Genomic DNA, 13,770 nt, shown 5'->3' on the forward strand with positions numbered 1-13,770 from the left:
TAATTGTATAGACTTGAGAAATTGTATAGCAATGTGATATATGTAGTTCCCTTGGATCTCATTGACTATGTTGTTATGTGTCCAGTATTGCTATACTGGAGGATATGTGCTTAATTTCTCAGACCTATGATTTCCTCATGGATGATTGTTCGCACCTATTTTCAAGTGAATGTTTTGCAACTCATGACTAGATTTCCATTCATTTTAAGTATATTAAACACAATTATAACAGTTGTGTATATGCACTTTGTGTCACCGTTTAACCTTATTTCTTTTTTACTCTTTGCAGTTGATATATATATATATATATATATATATATATATGAATGTTGCTTGGCCTGATTCTTTTGACTACAACTTCAATGGAGGGTGCATATGTTTTATAGCACTGGAATGATTCGATGATAGCTAGCTAGCCACAAGTAGCACTATGTTGAGCAGAAATCATAGAGTATTCCCTTGATGTGATTCTAGTAGCAGAGATAAGGAGACCAAACATAATTCATTTCAGATGCTGGTTTTTGTTTTTTTTTTTTATTATATATCTTAAGCTAGACAAGATTCATCTTTTTTTTTTTTTTGAAATAAGGACCGGTGCGGCTGCCCTCAAGCCTTGATTAATGAAACCTCAGAATACATGAGGTGGACATAATACCTAAACCCCAAATTACAAAGCGCATAAAGAGGATCTCCTGAGATAATAACAGAAACCTCAACTACAAACATGTATTCTAAAATGCACCGAATAGCGAAGAGTGTACGACTGACAACTCTATTCGCTTTACATTTGTGGTGACATAACGGAAAGATAACTCTATTCCAAAGAAGCATCAGGACAAATAACTCGGCTTTCCCATTATGTTGCCATCGGAAAATAGAGCCAATGACACTAAGTTTCACCCTGCCACTAGGAGGCAACAACCACTTGGCTAAGCAAGAAACTCGCCACCTAACTAGGACAAACACATTACTGTTACTAAAAGGTTGCAACCATTTGCCAAAGCAAGGAACTTGCCACCAATTTAGAACAGACAAGACACAGAGAGTGCCTGCACCGGGACCAAACTCTACTCCTACACAACTAATGTAGGATTTGATTTGCAAAACACACAAACAAAATAAATAACAATAATAAATAACTAGAAAGGAAAAAGCAACAAGGACAGGGCCCAATGAGGGAGCCCAAACCCAATCACCAGCCCAAGGACAATGGGAAGCACAGCCACCAAGCAAGGCCCGGCCCAAATCCTTCCGCTCCTGCTCCATGTCGCGCCACCGCCTGGGATTCCCTGTCATCGACGTTCCACCATCGCTGCACTCTCCATAAGCTTTACCCCTACCAGAGACCCAACCTGAATTGGATCTAAGAGACACACCAGAGAATAGACTTGTATGATTAGGGCCAAGCCACTGACTGCGCCATTCCCGGTTGGGTAGAAGAAACCCAGATCAGGTTCTGTAGACCCAGCCGAAATCTTTCGGCGATGCTGCGACCATATCACTTCGAAGAAACCACCAAGCGCTCGCCCTCACTCCACCACGTTGCAGGTCAAGCCGACGAGAAACAAACCAAAACCCTCCGGCCACTGTGATCTCCCCTATTCTCACCGAACAGACCCTCACCGCAATCTCTCCGACCAGGACGAGCTGATGATCGAAGAGTCCGGTCTCACACCAGACCCACATGGGGTAGACAGAAACCCGTCCGACGACGACGACGTGGCTCGTCGCCGGACAGGGGTGAAGACTCTCCTTACGCTCTCGCAGTACTAGGGTTTTTTTTCCTAGGTAGATTAGTAGTTAGACAAGATTCATCTTTAAACGCTAAAAAATTGTGAAATAAAGTTGTTTTGGGTCTTGTTAGGAAAAGCCTGGCCCGGCCAGGCCCGGCCTTTTAAAGTACCGAGCTGGCCTGGCCTAGCCCATGGGCAGCTTTGAGACTTACAATTTATGAAGATGTCCAGCCCGGCCTGACCCTGAAAAATATAAATGTATGTTAAAGCCCTGCCTGGCCCGGCCCGGGCCCGGCCCATTGCTGACCCATATGATCTGTAAACTGTTGAACTGAAAACCACATATAGACATAAACACATTGCATCATGTTTCAGCAAAACAAGAACATATAAACATGTATAAGAATTAGAAGCACCAACCTTGGTTGTTCATGTTCAACGCCATCAAGCTAGAGCAGAGGAAGTCTTCTGTGTAATTCTCCAGATTGCCTCTTCACAGTGAGTATGAAAACTTACAGGCGTAGTATGAGCTTACACAGGGACCCCTTTATATATTGACAAGTTCACTTAGAATCCCATCTCATAAGGCAACTCTAATAAAACAATCAATTACCTTATGTGATAACTATAACATATATTCTATGTTATCTCAAACTCCTTATATTTATCTAATCAGATTACTAAGATAAATATCCAAGTTAAGTATTATCGATTAACCTCATTTACTTATTTCACAAGATTTTTATATATGTTGGACTCTCATGTGTTAATCTTGAGTCCATATTAGATATAACTCTAACATAAACGCTTCTTCATTTTCCTAATTGTTCAACTTTCTCTCGATCTCTACCTGCTGCATTCATGAGAAAGAATGATGCATTGAGTTTCAACTGAAACTTTCAAATGGCTGTTGACTCTTCATTTTCACTCATGTAATTACGTTAGTGTTTACATTAACATTTACGTAGCCATTTGTTTTACCTATGTTGGTGTACCTTATTTTAATTGTTATAAATATTCGCATGCCCTCTCAAATCCTTCATCGAGGAAATATTTTGGAAATGAACAAAATAGACGCAGCTGTTGCGCGCATGCTCTAGAAATTTGAATGAAGAGAAAGAAGTAATGAGTTCGAGTCTTTGACTCTTAGTATTTCGTGTACGAGATGCTATATATGCAAGTCATCCAATGCAGAAATGAAGTTAAAGAGATCATTTCCGTTGCAATATCAAATCTTAGATCAAGGTTCACCATGTTCTTATATTTCGTCCTGGTTTGTTGTGTAGATTTTCTTATTTATTCATGTGATAGGTTTTTAACTCTTCATACTTTTCAGGTTAAGATCCTTTGTTCCAATCTTCGAGTTAAAGCAATGACCAACAGTTCGATGCTTGCTAAAACATGCTTCTTGCTTCCTCCGAGTTTTGAAGAAATAATTGATGGAAAGGGTGATCGTTCCTCATCATGGGTTCGCCTCAATGTTGGAGGAAAGGTTTTCTGCACTACTATTGATACACTTACTCTCCGCGAGCCTGATTCGATGCTTGCTGCAATGTTTAGTGGTCGTCACCCTTTGAACCATGAAGAGGGGTGTGTTCTTCTAGACAGAGATGGAGAATATTTTGGTTATATTCTTAATTGGTTAAGGGATGGTGATGTTCCTGCTGCTTTAGAAGCTCATCAGTACAGACAACTTCTCAAAGAGGCAGAATACTTTCAGCTACGTGGTCTGATAGATGGAATAAAGATTAGTGACTTTACTCGGTTGGAGGTCATAAAAAGTATACCATCGTCAAGAAGGTTTAGAGGTGTTACTCTTTCTGGCATCGATCTATCGAAACTGTACTCGGAAGATATGGATTTCAGTTATGCTTGTCTCCGAAATGTATCGTTCTCGAAAGCGAACCTTGCAAGGGCTAAATTTCACCATGCAGATATTGAGAGTGGCACATTTTCTGGTTCACATATGCCGGATGCTATTTTTACTGAAGCAAAAATTGTTGGAGTCTCATTTACTGGTGCGAATCTTGTACGTGCTAATTTCCGTGGTGCCAAGCTTTCAGGTATTTAAAATTCAAAGCTGGACCAAATTGATATGACAAACTTTTCTGATGCATGTGTTCGATAATTATAGAAGTTCAGGTTCTTACTTACTGAGTTTTTGGTTTTGCTCTGCAGGCGTTGAAGGGTATCGAGTTCAGTAATACTAGTTTGAAAGGTGGCAGACCTTCTAAATGCTTATATAAGTGCAGAGAATCTCTGAGGAGCTTGTTTTATTGAAGAAATCTTTTACATTTCATGATCTCTGTTTTCGATATGAGAGCGTTTTGCTTCACTAAGATCACATATCTCTGAATTAGTGGTAAATTTCACATGAATATAAGATGCAAACTTGCATTCTATGATCTATGCTAATAGAACGACAACATGATCAATGCTGTTTGGAAACCAAACAACTATGACATTCAGAACCTGCACCAACAGAACAAACGAGAAATATGGGCCTTTTCAACTTTGGTTACATAACCAAAAGAGACCCAAAGCCCGAAACACTAAATTCCAGTCCACCGGATGACGGTAGTGCAAATGTGACGTATCGCACTTTCACATTTCCACATTTCCAATCCTCTTCATTATCTCAACTAACTCAAAATTAAAAAACAGAAAACAAAACTCAACCTGGTAAAAATCTTTATTATATTCAAAAGCTGCTGATCACAGATACACACAAATTGACTATTAAACCAAGCTCTGGCCTCCATTTCCAAAACGGAGAAGGCTCTCTGCACAAAACTGGACGCATCTAGGGTTCTCTCAGATTCAGGTTTCTTCAGTCTGGTTTGATCAGCAATTGAAACCAAAGACACTACTTATTGGACTTTCTGATTTGAAAGCTGAAACCCATCAAGAAAAAATCCCCAATTCCAAGAACCCAAGAAAACCCAAGAAAGTCAAGAATCTTGGTGCTGTTCTTGTTCTTCTTCTTCTTCCCAATCTGGGTCCTGCAAATTTTGAATCTTTAGATGGAAACCTGGAAGAAAAGAAGGAAAGATTAGTTCTTTTTTTTCATGGTGGGTAGGTGACAAACCGCATTTTCTTGAGCTGAAACCCCGAAATAACAAAACATGCACGCTCGTCACCGCAATCCCGGAAATGGGTACCGGTCTAATTCCATGGCTATGGACCGAATCGGAATGGGTCGGATCTCGCCGGAAACCTCACTCCGCGGCCACGGCTATTACAACCACCACAACAACGAACCACCTCCTCGCAACAACGCCGCGGCCTACAACCGCGGCTTCGGCCGGTCGAAATCGTTTCAACCGCCACCTCCGCCGCCGCCGCTGACAGCTCCGCCGCGGAAAGGTGATGTTTTTATGGACGCCGGCCGGATGGCGGCGGAGTATCTGGTGGCCCAGGGGCTGCTGCCGCCGAGCGTGCTTTCGGGGAAGTGGCAGAAGAAGCAGCAGGTGGAGTTTGAGGGTGATCAAATGCGAGAGGATGGCCGAACGTCGGCGCTTTCCCGATTAGGAAATGTTTCGGACGGAGGTTACCGAAGAGGAAGGTTTGGAGTGGATGAGTTCAGTAGTACTAATGCGAGGAATAAGGGGAGGAGGAGGAACCGGGGTGGGTATGGGTCGGATACCCGGCCCGATTGGGGGAGGGAGTATGGGAGGAGTGGGTCGTTTTCGGATAGGCATAGCCGGGCAGCCTCGTCTGAAGATGACTCTGCTTCTGGGAGACATGAGGAGCAGAAGGTGGGAAGAGATGTGGGGAATGCGTGGCAGCAGAATGCTAGGGAGAGTGAGGATGCAGTGGATTCGGAGACGAAATCGGAGAAGGAGGATATGAGCTCGAAGCCGAGTTCTTCTGGGGCTTGGAGAGACGGTGCAAATGGGAGTGATGGAGTTGCTGAAGTTAATGTGGAACCCAGGAAGTTGAAGGATGTAGAGATGAAGGATAAGGATTGTGCAACCAATGATGAAACCGAGAAACAGAATGCTGTGGAGGACTTGCCGGTTCAGGTTAAAGCCGAGGGGGAGGGCACTGATTTGTTGAAGCTATGTAAATTTGCCAAGGTGCCTACTAGAATTCGTTCGGCATTGACCAGTAGGAGTTTGAAGGTTGATCCCCAACCAAATATCCAAGAGGGAAGCACGTCGTCTGGCATTGGTCTGCAACTGGGAGGATCATCTCAAGGTTTGGTCGAAAACAGTACTCTTGATGTCTCCTCAGGTACCCCAGTATTAGATAACTCTCATTATGCAAGTTGTGTTGATCGTGAAACTTCTAAAGTTGAGTCCAGTCAATCTGTTGAGAATTTGGTAGAATCAGGTTCTGGATTTGGTATCGAGCATAATAAGTTTGAGAGGTCCCAGTCATTACCTGATAGAGCTTTTATGCGTGAGAATGAGCCTAAAGGGCCAGCAGGGCTTAGGAGTTTTAGCTTTGTAGTTAATGACAGAGGTGAAAAGAGAGCTTTAGAAGACTATGATAAGCAGATGGAAGCAAAAAAACCAAGAGAATGGCTTCCCTATGCAGAGTCAGATGATTGCTTCCAAATTTCCAATTTGAGCGAAAAGAAAGCAAGTCCATTGGAGGACAACACTTCTCCTGCTGAAAAAGTGATTGTTGCTGTTGATCATGACAGCTCTATGGGAAATGATCCTCAGTTCCGAAAAGATGGAGCTGAAATTTGTATTGACTATATGCAAGAGAAGCAGCTTTTTCCAAATTCATTCGACCTTAATCTCATGGAGGTTAGCGATGCACATGAGAATCGTGATAATAATCGTGTAATAAACTACCCGGATGTCTCTGGAGTGAAGAAAGAAGCAGCACCAGTTGATATTGACTTGTCAATGAGTAACTGCAATATGTCTCGTGAAAGCAATAGACGCACTGTGGATGTCAAAGAGATTGAAGTAATTGATTTAGAAAATGACTCTACTCCTGAAGACAAGGCCTTCAATAATGCAGAAAGAAAGTACGTTTTATTATTAACATTCTATTTTTAATGAGTCTATTGATTTAAATGCTTTTTTGACGTAATGTAGAGTGTAGTGAAGCCTTGAACTGGATTTGTTTTAGTTTGGTCTCCCCTCCCAACATTTAACTGCAGCCTTAGTGTCAATACCATAAAATTACGTGACTTTTCATTTTCCTTGGTTTCTTTGGCATGTGGTTTTAAATGTTATTCTGATCAGCAGGACAGGGACTGAATTTATACCTCTAGATGGCTTTTCCAACCAACCAAAGAACTCTAGCGGTATCCCTGATGGCCAAGATGGTTATGGGCTAATGATCTCGGAATTGTTGGGAAATGATTTCCCAACTTGTTCTTCAGTACCAGAGAATCTTACTCCAATGCCTAACGATATTGGTCTTCCTAATGGAGAGGTACTGGTTGATCACTTGAATTAAGTTGTCTGTTCAGCGCAGTGGTTGTTTCGTCTACAATACATAATAATGGATTGCTGAGCTATACGTAGTTGCATGATTGTGCTTATTTGGTTGTTTGTCTATATGACGCTCTGTATTGCATAATTCTTCTCATTTGGTAGTTTTCCCCTTGTGTGCTTAGATGGGAAATATTTGCAAAATGCATGCATGATGCCATAAACAACTGATGTTCCTGTTTGCTTTCTCTTATCAGGGGACTCTTGCAGATGATGATTCAATATATATGGCTCTGGGAGAAATACCATTGAGTAAGTCACAATTTTAGTTCAGTTGTTTGTTTTCTAATGAATTTCAAGGATTTGCTTGTGTTTTAGAACAATTATTGCGTGGCTTTTAGTTATTGCCTTGCCCAAGTACCGTCCTGTTGGTACACAGATTTACTGAACTTAAGCCATTCAATAGCTATTGATCTGCTGGATCTAGAATGAGTGGAAACAATAAAATAAAAAAAATTACTTAATTAGTACCCATCTTGCTCAGGCCTTTAGAACTGTTCGCTAATGAATTCAAGTATGCAAATCATGGTCTGAAGTTTTTTTGTGCCACTTTCAGTTCTTTATATGTTTTGAATGTTATGTATGAAATGTGATATGGAATAGTAAATTGATGAAGCTAAATACAATCTCCAGTGGGTCAAGGATTAAATGGTGTGGCAATTATGACCTGAAGGATCACAAATTTATAATATACAGTATCCAGCATAAGACCTTGCATGTTGATTTAGCTAGTAAAGGGTGACTGTTAAGAAAGTTGAAACTAGGTTCTGATCACTAGCTCAGTGTGATGGAGTTCTTTATCAGTTAGTCAGTATCTGGAATAACCGAGAGTGAGAGGTAACTACTATTCACTGAAGTGTCGATAAAACATTGAGGTGAACTGTAAATTTGCAACCAAGACAGGAACGACTACTGTACTTATTTGTATCATGCATTTACTTCAATGGTGTTGTTTTGATGACTCTCCTACAATTTTTGACTTCATAGGTTTAATTTGTGCTATCTGTTTCTACGATGTATCTTTAATACCATTTGGTACCTAATACTTTTTAAATTTAACTGTGCAGCCTTCATGAGTCCCTGGGAGCAGCCACCCCCGCAAGAGTATGAGAAGCCCTTTTAATCCGGCTAACTATAGGACTTCTCAGATGCATGATACAGTATGCTTAGAATTGGTCACTGGGGCTCCTTTTTACCCATTTTAGCTCTATCAAGTGGTTAGCTTCCTTTGATTTGTTTGATTTGGTTATAGAGGGTGCAAGTAGAATTTCCTCTGTTAGGAGGTTCAAGAATGTTGTATGCTTTTAATTTCCTGTTTCACTTTGTTCTAAAATGGATACTGTAATCATGTTGACTGGCAGAAATGGTTGAAGAATCCATTTGTTGCTTCTCTATCCTTGACTCCTCATTGACCCCATGTAGATTTTGCACCTAGTTCTTACATTGAATATGTTAATCATGTTGACTGGGAGAAATGGTTGAAGAACAATTTGCTTGTCTATGAACATTCAGTTTTATAAGATGATGCTAACAATTAGTCTGGGGTGTTACACAGTAATAATCAATTTTTGTGTGGTTAAACTAGTTTTCAGATCATTGTTGTCTAGTCGAGCTTGTTCGTCTGCAAGTTTCCATATACAAATCTGTCCAAATATTCCTATTTCCTAAGTTTTAAAAGGATTGCTATGATGTTCTCTGATATTTGTTGGGTTTTGAGAACCTATGTTTGTGACCATACTGTGCAATAGAATTTTGACCCTTTGTCTTTTTAACTGCAATATTACTTCGTGGCTTATAGTTCTGCCTTAAGGTCTTTTTAACTGCAATATTACTTCGTGGCTTATAGTTCTGCCTTATACTTTCACTTTCTCTAGAACTGTTTCAAGAATCCAGATATGATTGTGTTTACTGTTAACTAGAGAAGTTTGAAGCAATCTTTAGCAAGTTTAAATGATTTCACTTTCACATCCACTCCTACTGGTTTATATTCATAATTGAGTGGGAGCATGTCCCCGTAACTTTCTTTTGGAGGACATCAACTATATCTGCTTTGTCATCTTGATATGCAGCACATAGAGATGGATTGCCCATTCCAATACTCATGATGCTTGCAATTCCTAATATAGGCAACTGTTGAAACTCTCAACCATAAGGTATATACGTAAATAAACTATGTGATTCATACTCTAACAACAGATCTATCTCATCCCAATAACATAACTCTTCTTGTGGGTAGTCGATTTTGAAGTCACATTCAAGAACTCATAATCCAGAAATATGTAATACTCTGACTGGAGCAGATTCAAAGAGATTTTACAACACCAAGTCAAAACAGAGGATCCGAGTCTGAGAAAATGAATGTTTCTCTTGCTTGTTTCGAGATTATCCCTGTGAAATCTCATTGGCATTCATAGCCAAGATATTTGACAAAATCAAGAACAGAAAACCACGAAAATTAATTCATTCAATAATAGCAACGGATCAAACCGTATGCTACCTCAGCGTCGACCACAATGTGTTGCTGGTCTGGGAGTCCAAAATTGTGTACGGATATGTACAACCAAAGGCACTTGCATCATGCCTGCAGGCAGAGACTGGTGAATTTCTTCAAGTGTAAACTGGCTTTTCTATGAAGCTCGATCTTGCTAAATGCTAACTTTCTACAATGGCAGCTGTACTGTAAATTCACCTAGTAAACCTACCGACCTCAAAATCTAGTCCTCCTCATCTGGTACAAGACTTCATCCACAAGTCTTGCCTGTCTTGGATACATGAAGTGACAGCATGCATGGAGCCAATATGGTGATTCATTGGATCCTATGATAGATATGACGACCTAGCTCGATCAGTAACAACATTTTACTTCTCTCTTCCAATAGGAAGTTAGGAACCATGATTGCCGATCTTTCTACTTTGAGCAAAACTCTCAACAGAACCAACAGTTCCATCTCGAACAAAGCTCAAGACCAATGTATTCATTCCTTCACATTTGCTCGCTCCTTGAACCTTGCTCTTGATACCACTTTGATAAATTCATGACTCGATTACTTGCTTCACAAACTTTTGGGTATGTGCAGTAAATAGTATTGCAAGATAGTGAAACATTCCGCGGAAAATGAAGCAAAACATTGTTGGCCATTTTCACATAACTCATTTTAGACTTTACACAATTAAGAGATGTATGAAGAGGGATCAGGTTTTGTGTGGTGGTCTGTGTTGAGATGGATAAGAGGGCATATATAATCTCATCTGGATGTCCTCGTCATGTTTCCAATGCCAGGCGTGGCCTGTTTCTTGTCTTCAAGGAGAAAAGGAAAACTGCATCATTACGTTAAAAGACCACTTTTGATAATGACTTATTATTCCCTTTACATATGAATAATAATTCTGCTTCTGGTTTCCATAATTTTCAGCAACTATTTGCAAATAGAGTTTCTCTTTCGTGCTGCAGTGCACTACCAAAAAAGAAAAGGTAAACCTATCTTACTTTCCAAATAGATTAACGTTATATATGCTCTGTAAATTTCAAGGTAACTCATCATCTTATGAGGTTTGCATCTTGAAATAATTGACGTTTGCTTGGTTAGAAATTGGATCGTCTTGAATTACACATATATGCAATTGACAATCTCAATTAATTGTAGCGATTCATTTAAGAGGAATTTCAACGTAGCGATGTAGAGGATAAACTACTAATCTTAAGTTCTCAACCAATATCGAGCTAGTTTACTGTCATAAGTAACGTAAAGAAGTAAAACATTAATATATTGTAAACATCTCTATATTAATAATGAACAATTTAAATTTAACACCAAGAAACAATCTTGTGTGCCAATTGGAGTCGTGTGTTTACCATATTTGTAAAATTGTGTAATAATTAAGTAATTAACTTTAATTGTCGGACCACTAGAAATGCTTCATTTGGAGACTAGGACGTGTGGTACTTTCTTCTATAAGACGAGGGGGAATGAATGAGTAAACGTGGGCTGGCATGGGCCTGGCCCTGATGTGGACTTGGAGCCCACTTGGGAGAAATAGGATCCGGGTCGTCCTCCAAAGACAACGTTAAGTCGTTAACAAATATGCAACATGGCATCCTTTCTTTACGTTTAAATATGTGTGATATGACAATACAGACATTTGTGTTTTTTGGGTTGGGGAGGGACCCACTTGATTGACATTGACACCGACCCAATATCCCACCCTATATTTCTGATTTCTTAAAATCGTCGTGTCACTTTCGCAGTCAACACCATTTTCACTCCTTTAAATTTGTTACTTATTGCTACTATGTGCATTTATTTTTGTCACATTATATGTACATGAATATATTGTACAACTTATATTAATGTAGGTTCTTTTTTCCCTGAGTTTAATTTGGTACTCATGGACAACCAACATGAGTTGTGACCAATGATTAAAATATCGGTATCGGTATATCGATCGGTATTTTGAAAAAATGAGATATTTTATATATCAAGGAGTATTCGGAAAAAAAATATCATAAATTTAGGAAGAAATTTTTTTTCTAAAATTTATTAAATTTACATATAAATAGTACAAAAATACAAACATCAATTTCATCTACATCTAGAAGAGACTCAATGTGGTTGAAAATATGCATGTTGATATTCCTCTAGGGAAATACTCATTTTCCAGAAATTACTCGAAGCCCTCACTCTTCATTAGGATTACCTCAAGGGAATCACTTCTATCTCAAAAAATTTGAGGTGATTTTTCTTTATACCAAAATTTTTTACAGATATTTCTTTAGTATAACAAAGATATATCGTAAATATTTAGTGTAACGAAAATATATCGTAAATATCCTAAATATCAGAGATATTTTAACGGTATCGGAGAAATATCAGAGATATGGTGGAAGATAAGATATTTACCCCTCTAGATATATCGGTTTTTCAAAAAAATGAGATATCAGATATATCGCAGAGATTTTAATCCTTAGTTGTGACCAAAGCGATAACCAATATTAGGGCTCCATAATTTCCGTTTGGCTTTAGGGTTTCAAAACAGTGAGTTTTCCTTCCTATCCGACGACGCGTCCATGCTGTCGTTAGACGGGAGTTTTGAGTATGGCTAGTTGGTGGTCATTCTCTAATGGCTAGCGGTGGTGGACTGAGGGTGGAAGGCTCCTCAAGAAGGCATGCTGAGAAGTTGTTGGATTATGAGTCACAGGTGGTTTGATCTGGCAAGGGTTTGTTGTCGGAACATATGTGTTTGTTCGGTCTTTCCGGTGTAGGAGGGGATCTAGATAGATGAAGGGGAGATCACAGCAGCGCGAGATGAATGGGGGGATCATGGTAGCGAAGGGTGGTGCCCGGATCAAACTCGATCTGGGTTGAAGCTTTTCTTGCTTTGTTTTGTTGCATATTTTGAAGGGTGGTGCCTCCCTCGTGAGATTTGGACGGCGATGCAGTTCATATGGCGGACGGCGAAGGTGGTGCGGAGATAGGTGGTTATTTGGGCCGAGTTCTTTGGAGAGTTTCTTCTTGAAGTCTATTGGGTTTAGGTGCTTGGGCTCTCTTGGGCCTAGGTCTGAGTCGGTTTAGTTTTTTTCTTTTTTTCTTTGGTTTTTTAAGTTTGTTTTTTGTTCTAGTGTTGTTTGTCGTCCCTCCTTTTTGGGCAAGGGTGTTGGTTTTTGGTGGATGTTGTTAGTGGTTTTGGTAAGATCATGTTTGGTTGTCATGCCTAGAAACTACCGATGTTAATGTCGGTGTTTTCTTGTTATCAATGTAATGAGAAAGTTGCCCCTGCAATAATTTACATACATAAAAAAATGATTGTGAATTTTTTATCATTCTAGAAGAGCCAATCATTTATACATATTGTACATACAATCAAGGACTAATTAACATGCGAACACTATGTTAACTGCAAGTCATCAACATCTTATAGTAGTGTTCTATTCATTTATATAGTTTGTTCTTGTTCATCTAGAGCTTAATGAATAATAACAGCCTGTGTGGACTGTGGAGGGGTCTTGACATATTTGAAATTCCTGCACATCGATCACCTTATAACTATAACTATATATATATATACACGTCCAATCTATATGCAAGTGCCCCACAACTACGTCGATCAGTACAAGTTGCCGGCGGAGAACCGTTGCCGACATCACTGAAAATGGGGTTTAAAGGGCCCCGGCCAACCTAACAACGAGTCATAGCTTCAGAGAAAACCGGGAAAAGAAACCAAATTTGGCTCATGTCGACTACAAAAAAGACCGATCTTTACCTAGCTAAATACATGATAGATATTTCAAAACAAAACAAATGTACCAATTTCTTAGGTACTAAAGCTCCCCGATCCGATCCATTCATAACTACAAATCTGCAGTGACTTGTTACGGGAGCATAGGAATAAAAGAATTAAGGTGTTGCTAAATATACCCAGCAAATTGCTACGTAGACTTAGTAAACTTTCTACACTCAGCAAAATAATATAATTTCTAATTACACCCAGTAACTTTTCAATAATACCCTCGCTCTATCAACCCATCAATATCCACACCCAGAAAAACACATCTGATATAGAAGAATGGCTACTGCTGCGTT

General features: G+C 39.6%; 2 protein-coding genes across 2 annotated transcripts; both read left to right on the forward strand.

Annotated features, from left to right (window-relative positions):
• Window positions 1-3,105: 3,105 nt before the first annotated feature.
• On the forward strand, window positions 3,106-3,937 carry LOC101313595 (FH protein interacting protein FIP2-like). The gene is made up of 2 exons (XM_004296064.1): window positions 3,106-3,796; window positions 3,912-3,937. The coding sequence occupies exons 1-2, from the start codon at window positions 3,106-3,108 to the stop codon at window positions 3,935-3,937; spliced, it is 717 nt and encodes a 238-aa protein (XP_004296112.1).
• Window positions 3,938-4,858: 921 nt separating this feature from the next.
• Window positions 4,859-8,782, forward strand: LOC101313883 (uncharacterized protein At4g26450-like). Its single transcript, XM_004296065.1, has 4 exons — window positions 4,859-6,720; window positions 6,944-7,133; window positions 7,390-7,444; window positions 8,260-8,782. Exons 1-4 carry the CDS (start codon window positions 4,859-4,861, stop codon window positions 8,313-8,315), a joined length of 2,163 nt encoding a protein of 720 aa, XP_004296113.1. The 3' UTR covers window positions 8,316-8,782.
• The last annotated feature ends 4,988 nt before the right edge of the window (window positions 8,783-13,770 follow it).

This window comes from Fragaria vesca, linkage group LG3, assembly GCF_000184155.1.
Source record: "Fragaria vesca subsp. vesca linkage group LG3, FraVesHawaii_1.0, whole genome shotgun sequence".
Classification (NCBI taxonomy): Eukaryota; Viridiplantae; Streptophyta; class Magnoliopsida; order Rosales; family Rosaceae; genus Fragaria; species Fragaria vesca.

Excerpts from the sequence above, each read along its gene's own strand:
- LOC101313595 (XM_004296064.1), top strand. The coding sequence starts at position 3,106 with ATGACCAACAGTTCGATGCTTGCTAAAACATGCTTCTTGCTTCCTCCG. Across the intron at positions 3,797-3,911 it reads CCGTGGTGCCAAGCTTTCAG|GCGTTGAAGGGTATCGAGTT; the intron begins GTATTTAAAATT and ends TTTGCTCTGCAG.
- LOC101313883 (XM_004296065.1), top strand. The coding sequence starts at position 4,859 with ATGCACGCTCGTCACCGCAATCCCGGAAATGGGTACCGGTCTAATTCC. Across the intron at positions 6,721-6,943 it reads TTCAATAATGCAGAAAGAAA|GACAGGGACTGAATTTATAC; the intron begins GTACGTTTTATT and ends TCTGATCAGCAG. Across the intron at positions 7,134-7,389 it reads TTGGTCTTCCTAATGGAGAG|GGGACTCTTGCAGATGATGA; the intron begins GTACTGGTTGAT and ends TTCTCTTATCAG.